Below are 26582 nucleotides of genomic sequence, written 5' to 3' on the forward strand. Positions count from 1 at the left end.
AAATGTGAAAATCTGAATGGCACTGGAAATATGATCAAACCTTCTAATGTAACTTCTTAATACAATCACTGTAAATGTTTTTCAGTTGTTTATAAGCAGCTCACACCATTACCCTACCAGAAAAAGGGCATTACTGTTGTTGTTATGTACCTTCAAGACAACTACGATTTATGGCGACCCTATGAATCAGCGACCTCCAAGAGCATCTGTCATGAACCACCCTGTTCAGATCTTGTAAGTTCAGTTCTGTGGCTTCCTTTATGGAATCAATCCATCTCTTGTTTGGCTTTCCTCTTTTTCTACTCTCTTCTGTTTTCCCCAGCATTATTGTTTTTTCTAGTGAATCAAAAAGGGCATTATAGTCTTGGTCTGTTTTCCTGTTTGCAAGGCTGAGCCTGAACTGCCTCTCCGGATGTTTAGATTGTGAGTAGGCAAACATTCCTTAGCAATTCCAGCGATCTTGATCATGAGTAACCAAATGCTACCCACATTGTATCTAAGGCTGCAAACCTGCACACAACTATATAAGAATTAAGAACACACAAAGAGCTGGTTGGATCAGGCCAGTGGCCCTTCTAGTCTAGCATCCTGTTTTAACAGTGGCCAACCAAATACCTCTAGGAAACCAGCAAGTGCAACAGCACTCTCCCTTCTTGGGGTTTCCAGCAACTGGTATTCACAAGCCTCCAACAGTGGGCAGAATATATCCATCAGGTTAGTAGCCATTGATGGCTGTTGATTATAAATGTATTTAGAAATAAGCCCCATGGGAGTTATTTCTGAGTAAGGGTTGCTTTGTAAATTCTGTAGCAGGTATATGGTTTAGATCATTTTCCATTCTTTTTTGGGGTGGGCATTACCATCAGATCAGAAGCAACCCTGTCACTGAGATCACCCTAAGCTCTTGTAAAAAAAAAAAGATGATCAAAGTCTGTTCAGTTTCAAGGCAAAACAAACTGAGTACAGAAGACATAACAGGCTGTCAGGTTGAGAGGGGTAAGACTGTAGCTGCAGACCAGAAACCACAGAGATATTGCTAGGTTAGGTGTGCCTCTGCTCTGCTTCTTTCAAGCATTTATACCCCGCTTTCCTCCCTGAGTTTCAAGCAGCTAAGTTAAAACAACAATTTTAAACATTGATATTGATACATTTATTTATTTATTGTTAAATGTGTATCCTGCCACCTTAAGCACACTGTTCTTCCAGGGCACAGCCTTTCCCAACCGGTGTGCCTCCAGATGTTGTTGGACCACAATTCCCATCTTTCCTGACCATTGGCAATGCTGGCTGAGGCTGATGGGAGTTGTAGTCCAACAACATCTGGAGCCACACTGGTTGGGAAAGGCTGAAACACAAGAAGGCAAAAAACAATACAAATCATTGCTTCAAAAAATCTCTCTCTCTCTCTCTCTCTCTCTCTCTCTCACACACACACACACACACACACACACACACAGAGTGTGTGTTATACACATATTTTCATCCTATGGATCTTTGAGAAGCACTGAGAGTCAAACTGACGCATCAAAATTGGGTGTGTGGGTGTCCCCTGAGCTGTCAAACCCTCTCCTTCCACCCCGGAGTTTCTTTAATAGTTGCATGACTGGAAGAAATTCAACAGGTCAACAGGTTTTCCACCACTGCGCCAAGGCGAAGCTGCACCTGTTGGGTCTGCATCTCCAGCAAGCTGGCAAACGCAACTCTTTGTTCCCTAGAAGGTGAATACTGAAAATGCCCCCCCTGCCTGCCTGCCTGCCTTCTCCCAAATAATACATCCCTCCCAGCCTGCCTGCTTTCCCCGATTGAACCCCTTCCCTCCCTGCTCCCCAACTACCTTTCAGCAGCAACGCCACGGGCTATTCGCAGAGGTACTTTCCGCAGCTCCCGCCCCGCCACTAGCGCTGCGTCTCCATAGCAACAGTACACAGATGCACAGACCTCCGCCCCGCCTATCCGTCTACTCTCTCCGCCTTTTCGCAGCACATACCAATCCTCCGTAAAGGGGGGGGGAGGAAGAGACCAACGTGCTTCCTGGTCTTGCGCTCAGGGCGGAATGTTACCGTCCAGCCCATCTTGCAAAGAATGCTGAGGATGTATTGGACATCCAGAAGCAAATTATAAAGAGACCAACAACCAGTTATTCTGAACACACAGCAAAAAATGCTGCGAATGTATATTACCTATTATACTTCAATGTGATAATAAAATAAAATTAAAGCTTCAGTCTCTCAGCCTAGCCTACCTCACAGGATTGTTGTGAGAATAAAATGAGGAGGGGTAAGAACTAGGTACACCACCTTGAGCTCCTTTGAGGAAAGGTGGGATATAAATGTAATCCAAAAAATAAATCCTTTAATCAATCAATTCATTGGCAAGATTAATCAATCAAAATATTCCTAAAAAGGAATCCTTAATTGGGCAGCAGCTGTTTTTTTTTGTTAAATTTCCTAAAGGTTATTTTATATATAGAACTGTGTATAATAAAAACTACAGTAGTACTGTAGTTCTGTTATCCAGGGCGTTCAGCTGATTATTATGCTACTTTTCTCTTTGCTAGTCAAGATGTTTTACTGCTTTTGGGTTGTGTTTTTGTTTTAATGACATATTGTTTGTTTGTCTTTTAGACTGTGCACTGCTTAGAATTTTATAAATATTAAGTAGTATATAAATGCAAAAATAAATACGTAAATTTAAAAAAGCTGGTGTCAGCCAAGGCTGCAAAACTTCTAGCGACTGCAATTAATGTAAGAGCCACAATGATGTCCTTCTGAGTTTTATACTGTGTCATTTTTTAAGTTTCATCTGCTTAGTTGTGTTTATATGTGTTTTGGACTTTGTACATGGTGGTGGCTGAAGATGAAAATATCCAGCTATCGAAACAGTGAATGGCAGAAGCAATCCCTTCACAGCGGGGAAGCCTCTCTCAAGCCAGTGTGGCCATCTCGAAACATTTTGCTGTCACAGGCAGAACAGCAAATGGTGCCCATCTCTCCCAAGTCAAGGTGTATTCTACCCAAGGCTGGCTAGGTTGTTTTATCACCTGGAAACACAGGAACACAGAAAGCTGCCTTATACCGAGACTGACCATTGATCTATCTAGCTCAGTACAGTAGGGCCCCGCTTTGCAGCGCTCTGCTGTGCAGCGTTCCACCAATACAGTGGTTATCAATTGCAGAAAGGCCCCGCTCCTACAGCTTTTGTTCCACTTTTACAGTGTTTTTCAGGCGTCAGGCGCCATTTTAGACAATGTTAGTCAATGCATTCCACTTTACGGCAGCTTTCGCTTTATGGCGGCGTTCCAGAATGGAACCTGCCATATGAGCAGGGCCCTATTGTATCGTCAACACTGACTGGCAGCAGCTCTCCAGCTTGTCAGGCAGGGGATGTTCCCTGCCCTACCTGGAGATCTGAGGATTGAACCTGGGACCTTCTGCATGCAAAACAGGTGCTCTAGTGAGCTATGGCTCTTCCCCGAGAACAGAAAACCCCACAATTTGCTTAATGATCTGCTGCCCTTTCATGACACCCAAAATAGCCGCCAGAGATACCCACCACACTCTGCATAATGGTTGGGCTGGCCCTGAATCAATAGGCAGCTTTTGTATTGGCCTGTGCTCCCCGCTCTGCAGCCACTCAGCTGTGTCCCCCAGACCCTGCCAGTTATGGAGGAAGGTTAAGCAGAATTAATGCTGAAGAAGATATGTTTATTTTATTATATTTTTATTCCATCTTTCTTCCCATGAGGTCATGAATGTATCTGGCTATGCCTTCATCCGTTTTATCCTCACAGTAACCCTGAGAGGTAGCTTGGATTGAGAGGGAGTGAATGGTCCAAGGTCACCCAGGTTAGATAGCTTCATTGGTGCATGGGGACATGAATACAAGCCTTGCTGGTTCTCTCATGCCCCCAAGACGCTGCATCCTACAAGTTCAAACCACAGTAGTCAGACAGCCAGATGAGCCACTTCAAGTAAACTCTCTAGGGACTCAGCCTTCCCATCTGCAATTCGGGGATATATATTCTGCAATTCGGGGATATTTATTCATTCCTGACATACAGAGTTGTTGAGAGAGTTTTCTGAGAAAAGATGTGTGAACTGCATTGTATACTCTGAAGTGCTAAATATTTTATTGCATTTGAGATGCTGGCTGACACACACAAGTTGCAGATTGATTCTCAACAGTTTGGGTGGTATTATTGGCAAAATGATCATTCCAACTTGAATCTTTTTATTTTTATTTTTTTGCAAAATGGTCATTCCGAGTAGATTCCTACATTTGTGGGGTAGTCACTTCTGCTGGTCTGAAGCCCTCTTGAAAATGTTGACTTTGAAGGAATGTCACGGAACAGTGCAGCCCCAGGATAAATAGAGAATGCTGTCCAGCACCATTCTACAGTACATCGTCCGATATTATCAGTAGGGAGTGATGGTCACAGATCAGTCTCTTTAACGTAGGGCAACTGTTTCTCAAAGACTGATGAATCTTGACTCTCCTCTGAATTCTTTGATGTCCTCATGCATGATCCTCTAATTTCATATTTCTTGCTGGCCTTCCAAGGGACCACTGGGCAAAAATAAACAGATATGTATAGATACTGCCTTCCCTTCATCATACAGAGAAATGACTATTTTACCATTAAATATCATGTGAAATGATCTCCGTTAGGCATTAATTGTGATGGTTTTATAATTGGAGATTCTATCATTACAACCAGCCCAGAGATCTTATGGTGAAGGGTGAGGTGAAAAATCTTATACATAAGTCAATACGAATAAATCATCCATGCTTGCACTTCTTAATTCAAATGATCCCCCCATGCTCACAAACACAAATGTCCATGCTGTATGCTTACAGTTTGTTTTCTTCTGCTGTCCGTGGTTGTCTTCATTTGGCCGGGATCTGTTACTTTCAAGGGTCTGATCCGAAACATCATTTTCTACACAAATGACATTTGGAAAGGAAAATAATGGTTCTAGAAGTGCTGCTTAGAGACATAAGGCAAGACAAAAGGATTTCGGGAATAAAGATAAAAAAAGAGGAATATAAATTGAGAGCATTTGCTGACGACTTGATAATTGTACTAGAAAATCCCTTGGAAGGAATCAAAATATTGATGGATAAATTAGAAGAATTTGGATCATTAGCAGGATTTAAGATTAATAACCAAAAAACAAAGATGTTGGTGAAAAACTTATCTTTAAGGAATCAAAAAGAGTTGATGGAGAAGATAGATTTTAAAATAGAAGAAAAGGTGAAATATTTAGGTATTATTATGACAAATAAAAATTCAAAGTTGTTTCATAACAATTATGAAAAATTATGGACAGAGATTAAGAAAGATCTGTTAAGATGGGACAAATTACAGTTGTCATTAATGGGTAGAATATCTGTAATAAAAATGAATGTATTGCCGAGAATGATGTTTCTATTTCAAACATTACCTGTCATATCCTCTGATTTACCTTTTAAACAATGGCAAAAAGATATTTCTAAATTTGTTTGGCAGGGGAAAAAACCAAGAATTAAATTTAAATTACTACAAGATGCCAAAGAAAGAGGAGGATTGGGATTACCAAATTTGAGACTCTACTTTGCTGCTTGTTGCTTAGTCTGGATAAAAGAATGGATTGTATTGAGGAACAAAAGATTATTGGATTTGGAGGGTCATAACTTGAAGTGGGGATGGCATGGATATCTATGGTATGATAAAGTAAAAGTTAATGTGGATTTTAACAATCATTTTATAAGACGTCCTTTATTGAAAATATGGAATAAATACAAAACAAGGTTTTTTTCGAAAATACCACTATGTGTTTCAAGTCAAGAAGCATTTTATAGAAGAGAAATGGCTGGAAAAGAGAAATGGTTAATTTACCAAGAATTATTAGAAAATGTGCATGGAGAATATATAATGAAAGAGAGAGAACAATTAATAAAGGAAGGATATAGTTCACAATGGTTTGCCTATTTACAATTGTTAGAAAGATACAAAATGGATAAAAAAATGTATGGGTTTGAAATAAATAAATCTGATTTTGAAGTAGATTTGTGTACAAATGATGAATGTATAATTGCAAAAATGTATAAATTTTTATTGAAAATGGATATGGAAGAAGAACAAGTAAAAGAGTGTATGGTTAAGTGGGCAAAAAATTTTGGTTATAATATACAAATGGATCAATGGGAAAATATGTGGAAAAAAGGTTTGAAATTTACGTTATGTTATAATCTTAAAGAAAATTTTTATAAAATGATGTATCGTTGGTATATGACACCAGAAAAGTTGTCAAAAATGTATAGTAATGTTTCTAATGTATGTTGGAAATGTAAACAACAAGAAGGATCTTTTTACCATATGTGGTGGTCGTGTAAATAGGCAAAATTATTCTGGGCACAGATAGGTAGGATGATGCAAAAAATTTTGAAGATAAATATTCAGTCAAAGCCAGAATTTTTTTTATTGGGCTTTATGGGTAAACAAAAAGAAAAGAAATATGGAAGAATAATATTATATATGATTACGGTAGCAAGATTATTATATGCTCAAAAGTGGAAAATGGAATCAGTACCAACAATGGAAGAATGGCTATTGAAATTAATGGACTTAGTCGAGATGGACAAATTGACATGCCTTCTCAGAGAAAAAACGATAGATACATTTCTTAAGGAATGGAAGCCTCTTTTGGATTTTTTGTTGAAAGAAAAAAATGAAATGATGATAATGGGATTTGACGATTAATCAAGATAGACTATGGAAAAAAGTGAACTTTGTATGTTTTAGGGGTCAAGTTTGATATATATTATGTACATATAGCTGATCTGTAACAAATCGGAAGTCACGTTTTTTATTTATTTATTTATTTTTGTATTGTTTTTGTTGTTTGATTTTGTTGTGTTTGTTTTATAAAAATTTGAATAATAAAAATTATTACAAAAAAAAAGGAAAGGAAAATAATGAGCAGCTGTGAATATGTGTATCTATGACATTTCTTCATGGGGAGCAAAGTTCAGCTGATGCATATTTAATCTGAAGCCCCATTGGATTCAATGCCCAGGTAAGTGTGCATAATGCCAGTCATAAGAACATAAGAACATAAGAAGAGCCTGCTGGATCAGGCCAGTGGCCCATCTAGTCCAGCATCCTGTTCTAACAGTGGCCAACCAGGTGCCTGGGGGAAGCCCGCAAGCAGGACATAAGAACATAAGAAGAGCCTGCTGGATCAGGCCAGTGGCCCATCTAGTCCAGCATCCTGTTCTCACAGTGGCCAACCAGGTGCCTGGGGGAAGCCCGCAAGCAGGACCCGAGTGCAAGAACACTCTCCCCTCCTGAGGCTTCCGGCAACTGGTTTTCAGAAGCATGCTGCCTCTGACTAGGGTGGCAGAGCACAGCCATCATGGCTAGTAGCCATTGATAGCCCTGTCCTCCATGAATTTGTCTAATCTTCTTTTAAAGCCATCCAAGCTGGTGGCCATTACTGCATCTTGTGGGAGCAAATTCCACAGTTTAGCTATGCGCTGAGTAAAGAAGTACTTCCTTTTGTCTGTCCTGAATCTTCCAACATTCAGCTTCTTTGAATGTCCACGAGTTCTAGTATTATGAGAGAGGGAGAAAAACTTTTCTCTATCCACTTTCTCAATGCTATGCATAATTTTATACACTTCTATCATGTCTCCTCTGCAGAGCTTGGAAAAGTTACTTTTTTGAACTACAATTCCCATCAGCCCCAGCCAGCATGGCCACTGGATTGGGCTGATGGGAGTTGTAGTTCAAAAAAGTAACTTTTCCAAGCTCTGCGTCCTCTGACCCGCCTTTTCTCTAAACTAAAAAGCCCCAAATGCTGCAACCTTTCCTCATAAGGGAGTCACTCCGTCCCCTTGATCATTCTGGTTGCCCTCTTCTGAACCTTTTCCAACTCTATAATATCCTTTGTGAGATGAGGGGACCAGAACTGTACACAGTATTCCAAATGCGGCCGCACCATAGATTTATACAATGGCATTATGATATCGGCTGTTTTATTTTCAATACCTTTCCTAATTATCCCTAGCATGGAATTTGCCTTTTTCACAGCTGCCGCACACTGGGTCGACATATTCATCATGCTGTCCACTTCAACTCCAAGGTCTGTCTCCTGCTCTCTGCGCTGCCACACTGCTCCTGCCAGAGGCATGCCATCCCCAACCATCATATTGGTCTTAGTGAGACTCTGTGTGGGTGTGTGCACGTCCGTGCGTTTGTGTGCAGTTTTTAAAATGGCTTACCATGGCCACATTAACACCATACATTTCTTCCACTATTATTCTACTTTGAACCATCATGGCTTCCCCCAAAGAATCCTGGGAAGTGTAGTTTGTGAAGGGTGCTGAGAGATGTTAAGGAGACTCCTATTTTCCTCACAGAGCTACAATTTACAGTGTGTTTTAACAGTCAATCTCTCTTCCCAGGGAACTCTGGGAAATGTAGCTCTGTGAGGGTAAAAGGGGTCTCCTAATAACTCTCAGCACGCTTCACAAAGTACACATCCCAGGATTCATTTGGGGAAGCCATGACTGTTGAAAGTGGAATAATTGTGGAATAACTGTACGGTGTGAATGTGGTCCATATGTAAACAAGCACGACAGCCCTTTTAGGTTCGGCATATGTTCTTAAATATGCAGAAAAGTAAGGTAAATGTTTTAGGAAAGCAATCGACAGTAGCTGTAGGAAGGCTCAACTACTCAAGAGGTCAAGAGCAGAAAATAAAATTTACTCATTCAGACATCAAGAACAACTTTTCAGTCTCACCTCTCAGATTTCTTTTTGAGGTACTGAAATCCCAATGAGATAATTTTTACTATGTCAGATGTATGTGGTAAATACATTGCTTGAAAGTTGATATTTAATGTAAGGGTGAACTCTAAGGAAGCTGCCTTATACCATCAGACTTTTGGTCCATCCAGAATTGTCTACTGAGTGGCTGGATTTCAGGTAAGGGATCTTTTCCTACTCTGCCTGGAGACACTAGGGATTGAATCTGAGCCCTTTTGCCTGTAAAGCATGTGCTTTACTATTGCCCTTCCAACTCTAAATGTAAATGTACTGCCTTCAAGTCGATCCCGGCTTATGGCGACCCAATGAATAGGCTTTTCATGGTAAGCGGATTCAAAGGTGGTTTACCATTGCCTTCCTCAGGGTGAGAGGCAGCGACTGGCCCAAGGTCACCCAGTGAGCTTCATGGCTGTGTGGGGATTCAAACCCTGGTCTTCAAGGTCGTAGTCCAACACCTTAACCACTACACCACATTGGCTCTCTCTTCCAACTCTAGTCACCTTGAAATAATTTTACTATAATTGCCATTATGAGATAAGGGTGAACTTGAGTTTCTCAGTTATCTACCCTGATGCACAAATACTAGCTCTTCCGTGGTCAAGAGTCTTCCATTCACACAGGTCACTTCCAGACAACCTGATTATTAAACATTCATCCTGATCTTTTTGCACAAAGTTTGCAGGGAGGTTAGACGACATTGACTATTTACTGAGCATTCATTCTGATTTCTTTGTGGGAAAGTTAGACAATGCTGTGTCAAGCAAATGTTATCCTACATGTTCAGAGCATTTTACCATCACTTATCGCAAAAAGTCTGGTTTTCAGCAGGGGCAGCAGATGTGTTGCATAAGAGCTCCAAATCATCTTTAACTGTGTAAGTATGGCCAGTATGTGACTGAATCCTATATAAAAATAGTGACAGTCTGGAAGCATCCATAAAACTGTGGTGGTAAAACAACCTTATAGAGACTTTGCCACCTCAAAAAGTAACATAAAACACTGAACACATCCATATCATAAATTGAAAGCACATGGCTTTCCCTAAAGAATCCTGGGAACTGCGATTTGTTAAGGATGCTGGGAATTGTAGTTTTTGTGGAGAAAACTACAGTTCCTAGGATTCTTTGGGGGAAGTCATGTGCTTTAAATGTGCTTTAAATGTATAGTGTGCAGGTGACCATCAGCACTGAGTTACATATCATAATCAGAAAGTGGCGAGCAAGGGTCAGATGACTTACAGCAAGCCATCTGTGAAAGAAACATGGGTGGTGGGTTTTTTGGGGGGTGGGGTGGAGGTCAAACCATCCAAAATAACACTCATTAGCAGGGCTGACGGGGGTGGGGGATTTAAATCCCACAATGTAAGTTGTAATTTGCAATTAAATTAAAATTAATTAAATTAAATGCACAATTTGAAATTTATTTTCTTCCAAAGTATGTTTTTCTAAATCTATTTTATCCTAAAAATACATATTTTAAAACGCATTTTTGAACTGAAGCATGAACAACAACATTCAGAGAAGTGTGAAATCCAAAGGATAACCACATTCTGATCTGAGCATTAGTTTGGGAAGTACAGATCAAGTTGATTCATATTGGAATTCACAAAGAGAGAATCCCTCAAGCATTCCTACTCTTAAACACTCAGAAACATAGGCTTTTTGTTCATTCCAGAACTGTGACCTTGTCTGTTACCTCTCAAGTTCCTTGCTTCACTTCCAACCTCTCATCAGTTGTTCCAACAGCCTTTCATGGAATCTCACTTCAACCCACTAGATCAGCCTTCCCATAAGAAGAGCCTGCTGGATCAAGCCAATAGCTCATCTAGTCCAGCATCCTGTTCTCACAATGGCCAAGCAATTACCCATGGGAAACCCGCAAGCAGGACCTGAGTGCACAGAACACTCTCCCCTCCTGTGGTTAGTTAGCTTAGTTGGCTGGTGATACTGTGAGCAGGGCCGACGAGAGGTGGGGGAAGCTGGTACAAATTACCGGGGCCTGGCGGTCTGGAAGGGGGCCCAGGCCCTGACTATGTTGCATATGTTTTTGTCTTTCTCTGCAGTATCATTATTTGTCTATTGTTTTTGACATCCATTGTAAAATTGGTGATTTTCAAAGAAAATAATAATGATATAAAAGATTAAAGTGTAAAGATTTTTAGCTGGTCCTCCCTTGCTGGGGGGGCTGAATTTTTTTTTCCACCGGGGCCCAAACCTGCTCTCGGCTGTCCTGCTCATTACTTAATGCTGCCCTGGGCTCCTTTGGAGAAAGGGCAGGTAATAATAATAATAATAATAACAATAATAATAATAATTTTGATAATTCTCTCTTACCTTTCTTCCATTTTCTGTGTGCCTTCCACAGTTTCACCACAAAAAGAAGGACAATGATGAAGAGAGTGGAAAGTAACACCGTCACGAGGATTGGGAACAAAAGGCTTGCTGTCTTCTTCACAATTATTTCATGGGTAAGGTTTTTTCCTGTTTTTTTTTTAAAAAAAAAAACAAAATGCATTAATTTTAATGCCTTTGCCACTGTTTCCCAGCAACAAAATATTGCCGTTTGTGTCCTGGAGAAACATAATATTCCCATAACAGTCATGGTTGCTTGAGGAGATGATGTCTGGTGGATCCTCCTCGCCACCAGCAAACAAGGGTACATTGGTTGTTTACAACGGTTCCCTTCAGCTGGAGTTTTTGGTTTTGTTCCCAAATAACCGGGTTACTGAGTAGTTGTATGATCTGTTTACACAAAATTTGTGGATAGGTTAGAGCCAGTGTGGTGTAGTGGTTAAGGTGCTGGACTACGACCTGGGCGACCAGGGTTCGAATCCCCACACAGCCATGAAGCTCACTGGTAACCTTGGGCCAGTTGCTGCTTCTCAGCCTCAGAGGGAGGCAATGGTAAACCACCTCTGAATACTGCTTACCATGAAAACCCTATTCATAGGATCGCCATAAGTTGGAATCAACTTGAAGGCGGTCCGTTTCCATTTTTTAGGTATCATTGGCTATTTTTATTGAGTTTTCATTCTAATTTGTTTGTGAGAAGGCTATATGATGTTGCATCAAGCGAGACTTATCCCACACCCTCACTTTCCGTATCGCAAAAAGGCTGATTTTGGAGGGAGAACACAGGAGCATTGAATCAATCAGGGATTGATGGCAATCATACTGTTGGAATAAGAACGCAAGAAGAGCCCTGCTGGATCATGCCAAACGGGGCCCATCTAGTCCAACACCTTGTTCTCACAGTGGCCAGCCAGATACTCATGGGAAGCCCAGAAACAGGACATGAGCACAACTCATTTTACATTAGGACAGGAATAGCCAACATGGTGCCTTCCAGACGTTTTGAACTGCAATTCCCATAATCTCTGATCATTGGCTGTGCTGGATGGGTTGACGGGAAATGGAGTCCAACAACATCTGGAGTGTGCCTCGTTGCATCCCTGCATTAGGATGTTAAGTTGCACTAACTTAGTTTGTTGTCAGAGAATTCAGAGTCGTCTCAGAACCTGGGTATGGTGTTTGTGTACTAGAATTTCCTTCTCTTACATTTAATATTTTCCCTGATCCTGTTGAATTAAAAAAAAAAGGTGGTATTCATTTCACATTTCGGAATGAATACAGCAATGTCAACGATATTACAGTGAATAGTTTGAAATCAGTGGTATATGTATACATATATATCTGATTAGCAGCAGAAATGAATTTTATTTTTCTGTTTGGAAACAGCTGCTAAATTATTTCAACGTACCAGTAGTAGCATTAGAATTCATAGTTGCTGCTCCATTGCTTGGGGACAGTGTTGACTTACTAGACTTTTCTTTTGTTACATTTAATATTTTTTCTGAATCTGGAGAAAATGAAAAGAAAAGCATTGTTGCTTTAATTCCAGAGCAAAAATTTAAGAGATGATGATGATGATGATTATATAGCACCATCAAACGCACATGGCACTGTACATACAATAAAATAATAAAAACCAGTCCCTGCCAAAAATGTGTAAAATGTAAATAAAATAAAAAAGGACAACAAAGAAAGGGACGATAACAGAGGACAAAGAGAGGACTGCAAATTCACATACTCTAGGTATGCAAATTGTGAAAATGTAAATAAATTAAAAAGATCCAAGCCGAAATTCCAAAAACTTTGGAAAAGAAAGTTTTTAGATAAGACTTAACAACTGAAATTAAGGGAGAACTCAACTTAAGAAGAGTCCTGCTAGATCAGACCAATGTTCCATGTAGGCCAGTGACCTGTTGCCGTGATGGCAACCAGATGCCTCTGGGAAGGCCACAAACAGGACATGAAGGCAATAGCCCTCTCCTGCTGTTGCTACCTGCCATTTGGTATTCAGTGATATACTGCCTCCGAAGCTGGAGGTTCTGTTTAGCCATCTGAACTAACAGACGCTGATCACCTTAGCCTCCGTGAGTTTGTCTAACCCACTTTTTAAGATGCCTAAACTGGTGAATATCACCACATCTTAAAGCAGCAAATCCCAAAAGTTATTTATGCGTTGAGCAAAGAAGTCCTTTTCTTTCTGCATTTCCTTTTGCTGACCCAAATCTAAAACGGCGCAATACTGATATTGCAGTAAATAACTTAAAGTAAGCTGTATATGTAGGATTATCAGCAGAAATGAATTTAATTTTTACATTTGGAAACAATTGTTAAATTACTTCTTCATACCATTGGTAGCATTAGAATCCAGAGTTCCTGCTGCAGGGCTTGTGAATGGCATTTGTGTAGTAGAACTTCCTTCTGTAATATTTAACATTTTGTCTGACTCTGTTGGGGAAAAAAAAGTTCATTCCTTTCATACTTCAGGACCAATGGTGGCTGGTGCCCACTGGGACAGGTAGAGAAGAAGGCAGAGAGACCAACATTAGGTGAAGCCAGAGCCAATGACAGGCAGAGTCAAATAATTCTAATTTGTTCCCATGTTCCTCCTGAGTTCTAGGTGTCATCTGCACTGTACATTTAAAGCAGTACCATCCCTCTTTAAACAGTCAGGGCTCCCCCAAAGAATCCTGGGAACTGTCATTTGTTAAGGATGCTGAGAGTTGTTAGGAAACTCCTGTTCCCCTCCCATAGCAACAATTTCTTAATTGCTTAATTCAGCTTTTGCTATATATATAAAAATAAAAGGCCTAGATAATACTGCAGACTTAATTGATTGTAGGTTATGAAAATCTGTTTAATATCTCTACCATGATTAACTAGATGCATGTATACATGTTAAACCAAGATCAATTTGGCATGCTGTCATGGGAACAATTGCCAATAAAAGAAAGAGACGATTTCTATGGGTGAAAACTGGTGATGCATTTTACATTTACCTGTATAATGCTGAGGGTTTTCCAAGGTTACTGCACTAACTTCAAGGGTGGTTGGGGTGAAGTCTGTAGTAGACTCTGAAAAATAGAAATATGTCAAATCAAAGTTTTCTTGTTTCCTCCATGTAAGGAAGGGATAAAGAACTTGCGACCCTCCAAATACTGTTGAATTCCCAACTCCCATCAGCCCTAGTCAGCACGGCCAATGATTAGGGATGATGGGCAAATCTGTCAATTTCAGTTTCTCTCAGCTTCTTGCTTTTCTAATCATAGGCTCAGTTATTCACATTTTCACATCGGTTTGCTTTTTTGAAAAAAGCTCTCATGAAAATTCATCTGCATATTAGTGTGAATTACTCCAAATATACTCGCTTTTGTATGCTATTTTGTGGAATATACACATTTTTGCAAAGCAATTTTACCTAATATAATGCACTTGTGTGTGTTATTTTCAGTAACATATGCATGTTTATGCACACTTTACCCCAGTATATGCATTTTTGTACACATTACTTGTCTGGAGAACTCCCTGGCAAAATTTGGAGAAATGTGAATTTCGAAGGATGTCTGTGTTTCGACTTGCGTATTGTTTCCAAAAGTGTGAATTAGGTAGGGTCACCTTTACATGCAAACTGAATGAAATTTCTCCCTCATCTGTAGTTGGAGTTCAATACAGTCTGGAGAGACACAAATTCCTTATCTCTGATGTAAGGCATTAGGCCATGGCATCAACCACACCTCCAGTGACACAGAACAAGGCCTCCTCTCTCCTGCTCTCCTAATGCTAGACCTCAGGGTCATTCAGTGAAATTGATTGGCAGTTGCCTCTTCGCATAACGGATGATTAATTGATGGAATTCACTCCCATGAGAAGTGGTGAGGTCAACTGCTTTAGCTGGCTTTAAAAGAGGGTTAGAAAGGTTTATGGATAATGGAGCCATCATCAGCTGTTACGCATGACAGCAAAATCAAGCCTCCAGTTTCAGAGGCAGTCTACCCCTGTGCACCAATGCTAGGGAGCAAAAAAGGAGGAAGGGCTATTCTCTTCATGACCTGCTTCAGGTATCTTTGAGGTTTCTGATTGGCTACTGAGGCAAGATGGCCTTTTGGTCTGATCCAGCAGGGCTCTTCTGACGTTCTCACATTCTTCTGATCTTAACAAACAAGGAGATTCACTTGGGAGAGGACAAAATTGTGGCCAATGTGATCCTTGACTTCGAATTCTGCCCTGCTTTTCCTTGGTGCTTTAATCTGACAGCTATTTTACTGGGCTGCCATAATCTGTCCCACTAGTTGGTCCTAATATGCTTTTATCAAGAAGATAACCAGCTGGGCATCTCCTCTCCCTCCGCCAGCCACCGCCAGCTGTGAATGAAATCAGTATCGCTCCCTCTTGAGTGTTGAACAGAACCATATCGGCACAGGCACATCTGGCACTTACTGATATGTTCAAGGTGTAAAGTTGCTGTTAAATTTCCTCCTGCGAGAGCTTTGTGGCGAATCACGCAAGTAACAACAGACTTCTGGGTGTATGCGCGGACCGTGAGGGTGCTAGTTGAATTGCATTTCTTGTCTTCTAGCTGGTGTTTGGTATCACCTAAGATGCATTTGGGAATACAAGGGAGAAGGGAATAACTCATATAGGTGGTATTTTTTAAAAAAGGCATGCAATCAAAACATTTGGAACTTTAGCTGACAGCAAGAGGCCTGCAAAGGGCTGTATTTATTTTTAAATCAATATGTGAAGTTCACCCTCATCTCTGCAGCCTTGCAGTCTGCCAATTCTTTGTTTTCCTTTTCTTTTTAGACTCCTTCCTGTAGCCTTCCCTTCACTCCCTAATTCTCCTGGAACACTCCTGTCTCCCTTTTGAATTTGATTCCTGTTTTCCTGGGCTCTCCTGCCTGCTCTGCCCTGCTGAGTATCGCAGCAACTAAGCCAATCACTGCCAGAGGCCATTCTGAATGACCAGCACCTCCAAAACAATCAGTTGAGCGAACCAGTCGCTCCCAGAGTCTCCATCACTGATGCCACCACCACCAAATCCCTTGTAGTGCTTTCCCATAACGATATATTAGGAAGGAATAGGACAGAGGCAGCATGCTTCTGAAAACCAGTTGCCGGAAGCCTCAGGAGGGGAGAGAGTTCTTGCACTCGGGTCCTGCTTGCGGGCTTCCCCCAGACACCTGGTTGGCCACTGTGAGAACAGGATGCTGGACTAGATGGGGCACTGGCCTGATCCAGCAGGCTCTTCTTATGTTCTTATGTTATGTTCTTATCTTAAAGCTATCCCAGCCACAGTATCTAGAACAGGGGGTGGGGAATCTTTTTCAACCCAAGGGTCACAATCCCTTGAGGGTACTCTTCAGGGGCAGCATCCTAGTGGTGGGCAGATGCACAACCAAAAGTGGTGGAGCAACAGATATGACCCTTACAGTAGACATTTTATTTATTTATATCCCACCTTTTCTCTGTAGAGCTCAAAGTGGCATACATGTTTAATCCCCACAACAACCCTGTAAGGTAGGTTAGGCTGAGAGGCAGTGACTGGCCTAAGGTCACCCAGTGAGCTTCATGGCTGAGTGGGGATTCAAATCCTGGTCTCCCAGGTCCTAGTCCAACATGCTAACCACTACACCACACTGACTACCTTCCAACAATGCAAAAGGTGGCGTTATCAAGATGTCAAGGAGACATTCCGTCAAGGCAAAAGCACTCAAGGATGACATGGAGCAGGGCTGCTATTAAGTATGGCTGAGGGACAGTGTGTATGGCCTGGGAAATGCCATGAGGGCCAGACAGAGAGGTCTGGAGGGCCACATTTGGCCCACAAGCCAGAGGTTCCTCACCCCTGATCTTGAGTTTTAATTCTAACACAAACTATACCAATATTTCCTTCTTACAAAGTTATGAAGACTTGGGAGAAAAGTCTTTTGAAATGTACTTGAAAGAGAAAGGGAAGCAAGGGTAATATATCTGTGCTGATGAAGACAGTTGCTAAATGTTGATTTTCTTATTGTGTATGCAAGCTTGATTCTGTGAGACACTATTCTGGGGAACTCCCAAACACCTTTCTTGAGTGTACTGGAACGGCCTGGCAACAGAATGAAGGAGCAGCTTGATGCTGAAAACGACAGCAGAGCTTTTGCAGGATTTGCCTTGTCTTGTCCAACCCGTGGAGAGGCTGGTTTTAGAAAGGGGTTTTAAAAGACATTGCACCAAGGAAGAAAGTTATATGAAACATACCAAAGAGCTCCATGCCATTCTCCAGCAGCCACGTAATCTGAGGCGGGGGCTTAGCGCCCCAGGTGGAGCACTTTAGGACCACCTTTTGTTCTTTATGGTGAACTGTTATCCTCGATGCTTCCAGAAGAGGCTTGGAGGGAGCAGCTGCAACAGGAAGACAGAGTACATCATTCGATTTGGAGGTGACAGTCTCTCAACTACAACTTCATCATGGTGAAGAGTGCAGAGTCAGCTCCTAATTTTTTTTCTTTTACATCTGCAGACAAGAGATGTTCCCCTCTAGACCCCATCTGTACTATACATTTCAAGCAGTTTTATACCACTTTATACCACTTCCCCCCCCCCAAAAAAACCAACAACCTGGAGACTGTAATTTCCTCATGGTGCTGAGAGTTGTTAGGAGACCCCTATTCTCCTCACAGAGCTACTGTTCCCAGAGTCATTTAACAGTCAATCCCTCTTCCCAGGAAATTCTGGCAACTGTAGCTCTGTAGCAATTGCACAGCATAACTAGCATACCAATCATATACAAGAACCCATGATCAACCGGCTGCCCTGGATTATTTGGAAGTGCCAACGCAGCACTGGTTTTCAGCCTGTTCTCTGGTTCCAGCTCCTGTCTTTGAAGCTTGGGTGGACAGATGGGTCCTGGCTCCCGTTCAGTAGCTGCCGGTGGCCTCACTCATGACACCGGCCTTCCCATCTCTACCTCCTTCCATCCATGGAAAGCCTGGAGACTCACCTAAGACAGTGACGTTAACCTGCTTCCTTCTGGTTGGCTGACTGTAGTGGATGCAAATGTATAGGCCTTCATCATGTGCTGCGACATTGGAGAGGCGAACAGATAAGTCATCCTTTGAATAATGGATAAGCTTATACCGCTGATCTCTTAAACCTACAAAAGAGACAAACAATCTGATAAGACAGTAAAGGGCCATTCAAAGCAGTACATCAGCTTCTGCCTCATTTTGAGGGGATGAGGAATGGGCTATGTTGTGGGGACAGGTGAGCAGCAGTAGGTGTCAGGGATTGGTGGCTGGGATCATTGGGAGGCAAGGTAAGATCCCAAACGGTGGGGAAGGCTTGGTTGAAATCAGAGGCTGGCAGGGATGGATGGTCACCAGAGCCCATGCCCATTAAGTGCCACCATCTTTGTTCTCAGTGGCTACACCTTGCAGTCCAGAGTCATCCATGCCAGTACAAGAGACTCTGGGGCATTCTCCACATCTGTATCCTTCTTCCCTTTGCCCTTATCAGCCATTTAAGGGACCTTTGAGGTGGCTACAGCTTATATTATAATATAAGAACTTAAGAAGAGCCCTGCTGGATGAGGCCAAAGGTCCATCTAGTTCAGCATCCTCTTCTCACAACTGGCCAACTAGATGCCTCTGGGAAGCTTGCAAGCAGGACCTGAGCGCAACACAGTTCCTGCCACTGGCAATTCCCACCAACTAGTATTAAGAGGCTTAGTGTCTCGGAAAATGGAGGCATAACATAGACATTGTGGGTCCTGCTCCGTGTTCCTCTGCATCTGTGGTGTGGCAGATGAGGAGGTAGGACAGGGCCTGTTGGTTGCTGTCCCATAAAAACCCAACTGGTCTCCTCTCTTCCTGTCTTCTGAGACCAGGTAAATTTTAGGCATGCTTTTGTATAAAGTCATTTGGAAATCTGCTGTTACTTTTTCTGATATGTTAGTCCTGCCAATCGCTCCTTAGTCTTTGCCTTTAATGATTGTAATGGTTGCTTATATTATAAGCTGTAGCCACCTCAAAGGTCCCTTAAATGGAGTGGAGAGTACAAATATTTTAATTAGCAAATAAATAAGAGAGAAGCCTGCCTCCATTTTTAATCCAGCAAAGCAAAATACCTGTGCCCCAAGTATCAGAAGTGTGTGAAACTCTGCTGTAAAGTGGCACCTTGAAGACTAATAAACATAGTTGTGGCATATGCTTTCCTAGGCTAGAGCCCACCCGGTCAAGTGCAGAGGGTTCAACTGCTGTTGGAAAGTGTGGCCGCTTTTTCCTTTTTTTAATTGTATGGGTGGTAATAAACCTACTGGAAGGAGTTGCTGTAGTCACAGATCCTAACCACAGCAATGGGGCTTCCATTGCATCGGCTTCCTGCAAGTGTGGGTTGACTGACTGAACCAAAAGAAAGGTATGTTGGTCCATATGACTCAAATCACTGTTCAGTAGGAAATCCTACCTCTTCCCCCGTTCCACTGGAAAAGTTATTTGGTCCCTGGCTTCCTCCTGTACCTACCTCGCCAGGTGTTGAAGAAAATGACAAACCCAAGAGGGTTCTTCCACTCCAGAGCAGATCTGTTGTGTCCAGCAACAACACAGTATAGGTCCAGATTCTCTCCCTCCAGTACAGTTATGTTTTCAATGCAAGCCTGTTGAAAACACCCTGTCAAAGAAAATAGGTTTGTGTAGTGTCACTTTAGGCCAACCAACAAGGTTCCTTTGGAGTGAAATCTGTTTTTAAGAGTTGATATTTCAGTTCAGTCCCATGGTAGAAACACGTCTTTTAAAATGTATTGCTATAGGACTGGGGGAGTTGGTTTGGGTGAAGTCTGTGGATATCCCCCAAGACTATAATTCTGTACCTGTAGGAGTGAAGTTTGCCATTTGTATTGGAGAGACCCGCTGAACTGGGCAAACAAGTTCCTTCATAAGCTAATAGTTCTGACCAAGCCAGCCTCTTTATGAGTTAATAGGCCTGTTGAGTGGCTGATCTACATGCTAAAAGATGTAGTCCAGAGCAGTCCCATTTCTATAGGAACTCTGGCAGAAGAGTGATCCCCCCCCCCCGCGCCATCCTGTGGCCAGGAGGTTGTCTCTCCGTGTTAGTCAGTCTGGAGGTGAAGCTGGAAAGACACAGAGAGGCTTGCCTCGCTCTCCGTGCTGAATTCAAAGCTATGCCTTGGAAGACTCCCCTAGAAACCTAATGGGAAAGCAAGATCTTTGGGAGTGTTAATGCTGCAAACTCCTTCATATTATGCTCAGGTTGCATATATGTGTCAATAAAACCATATATCATAAAGACACCATAGTCTCCATTGACCTTCATGCCAAGGAAACCAAACCCTGGGTAAGCTCAGGAACCTTTGGAAGTCTCTCACTGCTCAGAGATAGGGGTGTGCGCAACAGTATGTATTTATTTCCATATCTATGCACAATACAACTACAGTACAATCACTCCTTCTAAGAGCGAACTCAGGTGGTGAGTACCAAGCAGGGATGTAAAAAGGCATCATTTTCTGTTCTGCCATCCATTGTATGCAGCACAGTTTCTGTTCCATGGCAGTTTGTCTTCACCCAAAAACTACATTATTTGTCTCACTGTCCGCTGTGGTGAAATTACGTAACTCATTATGTAAATTACATAGTTCCATTGTCATTACATTATTCCACCCCTTTCACTTCAGTGCAAAAGAAAAGTAAGGCAAATGGGGGGAAATGTAATCAATTACATATTGTTTGTGGACGGAAAGCAACAACAACAGTGAATAGCCTTTCTATTCAATGAATTGATTTCCATTCTGGGCATGGGACAAACAAGTAAACATTGGCAACTTCAGCTTCCATTTCTGTTTTCATTGGAATTCTCTGACATCCCAAGCATCAACAGGATTGTACTCAAAATGGAGCCACAGAGAAATAAGAGTGAAGATGTCAGCATGCTCAAAGGAACCCCAAGGCGTACAAAAGTACAATGAAAACAAGCAACAACAAAAGACCCTAAGGGGGCTCCCATAAGAACAACAGAGCGAGGACAGAGCATGCTCAGTTGCCACAGAACATTAAGTGACCGTTGAAAAATAAGAGTGGAATGGGTGGTGACTGAGGAAGTGACATGCCCTTATTCAGCAGGAATGGCTAGCTTGAACCCTGAGCAGGAGCACTGCTTTTAGGAGGAAAAATAGATTGCAACATTATCTGCAGATCCCATACGTTATATGGTTTGAAATATTAGAAATATACTGTAAATGTGCGATTCCAATATAAAAAGTTATAAATGCTACAAAAATACCAACCTTAGAATGTAGAGAAAGCAATATAAATATTAATATAGATATCATATCCAACTTTCTACAACTAAACAAAAGGACGCCGCTTAATTATAAATCTTGGTTTCTGTAGTCTTGTAGCTCTCGCTCTTGGGATTTTGCTTAGTCAATTACATGAGCTACCGTATTATACTTATCCATTTTTTACAGGAAAGAAGGAGGACCTGTGACCTTCCAGCTGTTGCTGGACTACAGTTCCCATCATCCCTGACCATTGACCATGCTGGCAGGGGCTGATTGGTGTTGGAGTCCAACAACATGAGGAAGGCCCAGGTACCGCATCTCTGCTTGGCACGTATGTGAAATCGTATTTGTGTCAATGGGACTTACTTCCAGGTTAGTGTGTATGGGATTGCAGCCTTAGGATGTCTATAATTCTTAGGGACAAGCATGCCTATAACAGTTGTAATTAGTGAACTTGTTTTTGACCTTTTGTATGGCTGGCAGTACATTTACATGTGAATTTCAATTTCTGACCTGCCCACCCCTTTTCCCAGGTACAACGTGGGTAACATTTGGGGTATGGAGGGGAAGCTATGTTGTAGTTCACTATTTCAAACCCTCTGTGATAAAGGACCGAAACCCAAGTTGTTTATTTTATTTATTTATTTATTAAATTTATATCCCACCCTTCCTCCCAGAAGGAGCCCAGGGGGGCATATAGGAGCATGCTTTATTTGCACTGAATCAGCCAAACTGTCTTCTTATCTACACAACAAAGGAACATCAGTTCTGCATGATGTCTGAATTAAGCCCATCTCTCTGTCTAGCCTACCTCACATGGTTGTTGTGGTGACAAAAGAAGGCTGCCTTGAGGAATACGATATGCAACAGAGAAACAAGTAGGATCTGCAACAAACTATTGCCATGTGGAATGCTCCTGTTCAGACTTCTAGCTAGCCATGCCCTCTTCCAGGTTACTCCATGCCATCTCTCAGTCCCCCCATCCCAGTCAGTCCATTCATTCATCACGTTTGTGTGCTGCCCACCCACCCAAGTTCTCCAGACAGTTTTCATAGGCAATAAAATGCAAACTACAGTTACAATACAAACCCTTAACAACAGCAACAAACATCCACAAAGCAGCTAGAACAATTGGTTAGAATTCTGGGACCATCTTGTCTGCTCAATCCCCACTGGTAGTTCTCTTACCATCGTGCTTTTTTCTCTAAAGGTTCTTTGGTACTTCTGCAAACCTTGGTGTTTCCCCAAACCTGCTGATATCTCCTCCTTGTGTGTGGAGGGTGCCGTTTTAGAAGTATAAGGATTGACATCCAGAAAATTAGATCACTGTTAGCATAGAGGACACCATGGAATATTCTGAAGCTCTAACTCTAAAGAAAAGCCTTGCAAAGTTCACTGTGTCAGGACCAAGAGACCTGCATCTGTGGTTTTCCATGGGACCTTTCAGTAGCTTCACTGTTTCCTGCCATTAGCATCCGTGGGAACCAAAGTATGTCAGTTCAAAAGTCTTAAAATGAGAGAGGAAGGAAGCGCATATGCACGCAAACATACACACACACACACACCAGCTCCAGAATAATTTATGCATAAAACTTTCCCTTTTGAGGCAATAGAAAATCCAGAGTGACAACAAACAGAAGTTGTCCAAAAGTGCGGTGGACATGGTCTAGACTCTAGACTGTGGCCACACATTCTCAGCCCTGTGAACAAATGCCCCAGGGTGCAGCAAAATGCACGCTCAACCCACTTGCAGCACACGTAACATCATTAATTGTGACCTAAATGCAGCACACCATCTTCAGCACTGCGCATCTAATGCTGACCCCCACACACATGGCCGATCTACAAGTTCCAGTTAACGCCCATTCATTCATTTTTCTGTGGCCATAGGAACATTCGGAGCTGCTTGGCTGAACTCCTCAAAATGTTGGGCACTAGAGTTACGAAACTATTTGCTACTGATGTTGTTGCTGCTGGCCATGGTGGGGGATGCTTTGCCATGTCCGCTCCCTTCTTCAGTTACATCTGTGCCTTTTGACAACTCCACATTCCCAAACCAGATGAAGGGCCTGAAACACCTCCACTACGAGGAAAGGCTACAATCTTTGGGGCTTTTAGACAAAATCAGAGACGAGGGTTGATCTCTGCTGACAGCATGCCTCTTAACAGGGATGGGGGAAATTCAGTTTGGTTTGCATTTAATTGAGAATCTACCAGTTTTCCACTTCCCATAACAATGTATGAACTGAAACACAGCTATCCTTCAAAATTCATACTTCCCTAAATTTTGTGGTGAGCTCCTCCAACCATAAAATGTGTACAAAAGTGAGTATATTAGGGGAGAGTTTGCATAACAATTCATATATTAGGAAAGATAACATATAATGCGTATCAGGGGATATTGCTTGCAAAACATAGTAGGGAAAATTGCACACAGAAATGATTGTATTAGGAAAAATGCACACTGATGAATTTTTGGGAGGACTTTTTTAAAAATCACAAACTGGATGCTGAAATGTGACAAGCAGAACTTAAAATTGGAAGAACGAGAAACCAAGAGAAAATGAAATGTACACATTTTCCCATCCCGACCTCTAAATCACATAATGAGAAGATATGATTCCCGAGAAAAGACAATAATGCTGGGAAAAACAGAAGGGAGTAGAAAAAGAAGAAGGCCAAACAAGAGATGGATTGATTCCAAGAAGGAAGCCACAGACCTGAACTTACAAGATCTGAACGGGGTGGTTTACAACAGATGCTATTGGAGGTCGCTGATTGACAGGGTCGCCATAAGTCGTAGTCGACCTGAAGGCACATGACGACATCACCTCTAAATACCAATCACTGGAGAAAGACAGTGGGAGAAAGCTATTGTGCTCATAAGAACCTAAGAAGAGCCTGCTGGATCAGGCCATTGGCCCATCTAATCCAGCATTCTGTTCTCACAGTGGCCAACCAGATACCTATGGGAAGCCAGCGGACAGGACCCGAGGGCAACGAAACTCTCCCCATCTGCAGTTCCCAGTAACTGGTGTTCAGAAGCATATGGCCTCCATCAGCGGAGGTAGAACACAGCCATCATGGCTAGTAGCCATGGACAGCCTTACCCTCCCCCATGAATTTGTATAATCTTTTAAAAGTCATCACTACTTTTTATAGGAACACATGCCATAGGTTAACTATGCACTATGTGAAGAAGTACTTTCTTTTGTCTGTCCTGAATCTTCCAACATTCAGCATTCATTGGATGTCCACGAGTTCTAGTGTTATGAGAGAGTCATGTCCTGCCAGTGTCATAACCTGCATGTAGCCTTCCAAGAGACATCTGGATGGCCAGTGTGGTGGAAACAGCACTCTCCCCACTTGTGATTCCCAGCAACTGGTATCCAGAGACAATACTGCCTCTGACAGGGGAGCTAGAACATTGTGGCTAGTAGCCACTGGTAACCTTATTCGCCATGAATTTGTCTCATCCTCTTTTAAAGCCATCCAAGTTGATGGCCATCACTACCTCTCACGGGTGCAAATTCCACAGTTTACCTGTGTGCTATGTGAAGAAGCCCTTTCTTTTGTCTGCCCTGAATCATCCAGCATTTGGCTTCCTTAGATGCCTCTGAGTTCTAGTATTAGTACTGAGAGAGGAAGGAAAGTTTCTCCCTATCCACTTCCTTCACATCATCCATAACTGTATGCAATTTTATCATGTTCCTCCTTACTCACCTTTTGTTCTAAACTAAAAAGCCCCAAAAGTTAGAACCTTGCCTCATGGAGAAAGTGCTCCAACCCCTTAATCACTTTGCTTGCCCTTTTCTGAATCTTGTCCAGCTCTATAATATTCTTTTGACTAGAGGCAACCAGAACCATACACAGGTTGTACAAAGCAAGTTTCTCTGGCAGTCAGCTTGTCCTCCCCTCCAAATTCGCTCTGCTCTCACTAAGGAGCGTTGGGTGTGTTCCCAGTCTATGCACGTCGATGGTTCACATGGAATAATGGGCTCAAGTACACAGAATAATGGGCTCAGGTTGCAGGAAACCAGATTTCGACTGAACATCAAGAAAAACTTCCTAACTTTTAGAACCGCAGGACAATGAAATGAATGACCTAGAGTGGTAGTGGGCTCTCCGACACTGGAGGCCTTCAAGAGGCAGCTGGACAGCCATCTGTTGGGAATGCTTTGATTTGGATTCCTGCATTGAGCAAGGGGTTGGACTTGATGGCCTTACAGGCCCCTTCCAACTCTACTATTCTATGATTCTATGGTGCTGTGCAGAGCCAAAGGTGAAGCAGAGCCAAAGGTGAGCCGTTGACCATCTGTCTTCAGGACGCACGACCTCATCACAGCCTCATCTAAAGGGGGTCCAACAGCAGCACTACCACCATACAAATATATGGTAAAAGGTTAAGAAAAGGGTCCCCAAATGCATGTTTGGGTTAAAGGTGGGTCTGGGTCTGAAAGTGTTGAAGATTGCTGCCCTAGACCATTTCCCCAAATCTTCTGCAACACACCTGACAGTCATAGCTCAGTGGCAGAGCACCTGCTTGACATGCAGAAGGTCCCAGGTTCAAACCCTGGCATTTTCAGGTAGGGATGAGAGTGTCTCCTGCCTGAAATCCTACGTTCCTGAACAGTTCCCCAAATGAAGAAAGTTTGTTGTTGTTATATGCCTTCAAGTCGATTACGACTTATGGCGACCCTATGAATCCTTTTGGATGTATTCATCGGGTTTTCATGGTAAGAGATATTCAAAGGTGGTTTACCACTGCCTTCCTCTAAGCCTATGGCACCCGGTCTTCCCAGTCGGTCTCCCATCCAAGTACTAACCAGGCCTGATCCTGCTTAGCTTCCAAGACCAGACGAGATCGGGTGTGTTCAAGGTAGTATGAGAAGCCCCCAAAATAAGCTCCATTGTTGTGACTCACCTTGCAGCAGGAGGGGCAGCAAAGCCAGCAGACAGAGCAGGGGAGCGAGGGGCATGCTGCAGTGATGCCTGCTTCAAAGGCAGCCCCTGGGTTATACTGACACAGCTTCCTCTTTGCTTCTGAAGTCAGGGCCCGCAGCTGGCTCCTCCTTTTCAACAGGGCAGCCAAGTGCATGCACCATGACTTCATCAGCGAGAGGATCTGCCCCCTTTCCTCTGGCTG

The 26582-nt window shown here is 42.4% G+C and overlaps 2 protein-coding genes and 1 pseudogene across 2 annotated transcripts in view; all 3 read right to left on the minus strand.

Moving 5' to 3' along the window:
* Window positions 1–1906, minus strand: part of JHY (junctional cadherin complex regulator) — a 41334-nt gene extending 39428 nt beyond the window's left edge. Inside the window, exon 1 of the mRNA XM_061592698.1 lies at window positions 1835–1906. The gene's annotated coding sequence lies outside the window, so the exon portion shown is untranslated. The remainder of the gene's footprint in view (window positions 1–1834) is intronic.
* A 2385-nt stretch (window positions 1907–4291) lies between these two features.
* CRTAM (cytotoxic and regulatory T cell molecule) lies at window positions 4292–26433 on the minus strand. Its single transcript, XM_061592895.1, has 11 exons — window positions 26361–26433; window positions 19663–19809; window positions 18143–18295; window positions 17401–17544; window positions 15598–15753; window positions 14160–14234; window positions 13510–13608; window positions 12572–12670; window positions 11146–11292; window positions 4856–4939; window positions 4292–4566 (listed from the first exon to the last, which is right to left on the minus strand). Exons 1-11 carry the CDS (start codon window positions 26413–26415, stop codon window positions 4433–4435), a joined length of 1293 nt encoding a protein of 430 aa, XP_061448879.1. The 5' UTR covers window positions 26416–26433; the 3' UTR covers window positions 4292–4432.
* Window positions 26214–26329, minus strand: LOC133368848 (5S ribosomal RNA; annotated as a pseudogene).
* Window positions 26434–26582: the final 149 nt, after the last annotated feature.

Source organism: Rhineura floridana, chromosome 12 (assembly GCF_030035675.1).
Source record: "Rhineura floridana isolate rRhiFlo1 chromosome 12, rRhiFlo1.hap2, whole genome shotgun sequence".
NCBI classification, from domain to species: Eukaryota; Metazoa; Chordata; class Lepidosauria; order Squamata; family Rhineuridae; genus Rhineura; species Rhineura floridana.

Coding starts and splice junctions, on each gene's coding strand:
- CRTAM (XM_061592895.1), bottom strand. CDS start 26,415: ATGCCCCTCGCTCCCCTGCTCTGTCTGCTGGCTTTGCTGCCCCTCCTG. Junction 17,545..18,142: donor GGTTAACGTCACTGTCTTAG/GTGAGTCTCCAG, acceptor TTCCTGTTGCAG/CTGCTCCCTCCAAGCCTCTT. Junction 11,293..12,571: donor GAATTCTAATGCTACTACTG/GTACGTTGAAAT, acceptor AAAAAAAAACAG/GAAAAAACCTTACCCATGAA.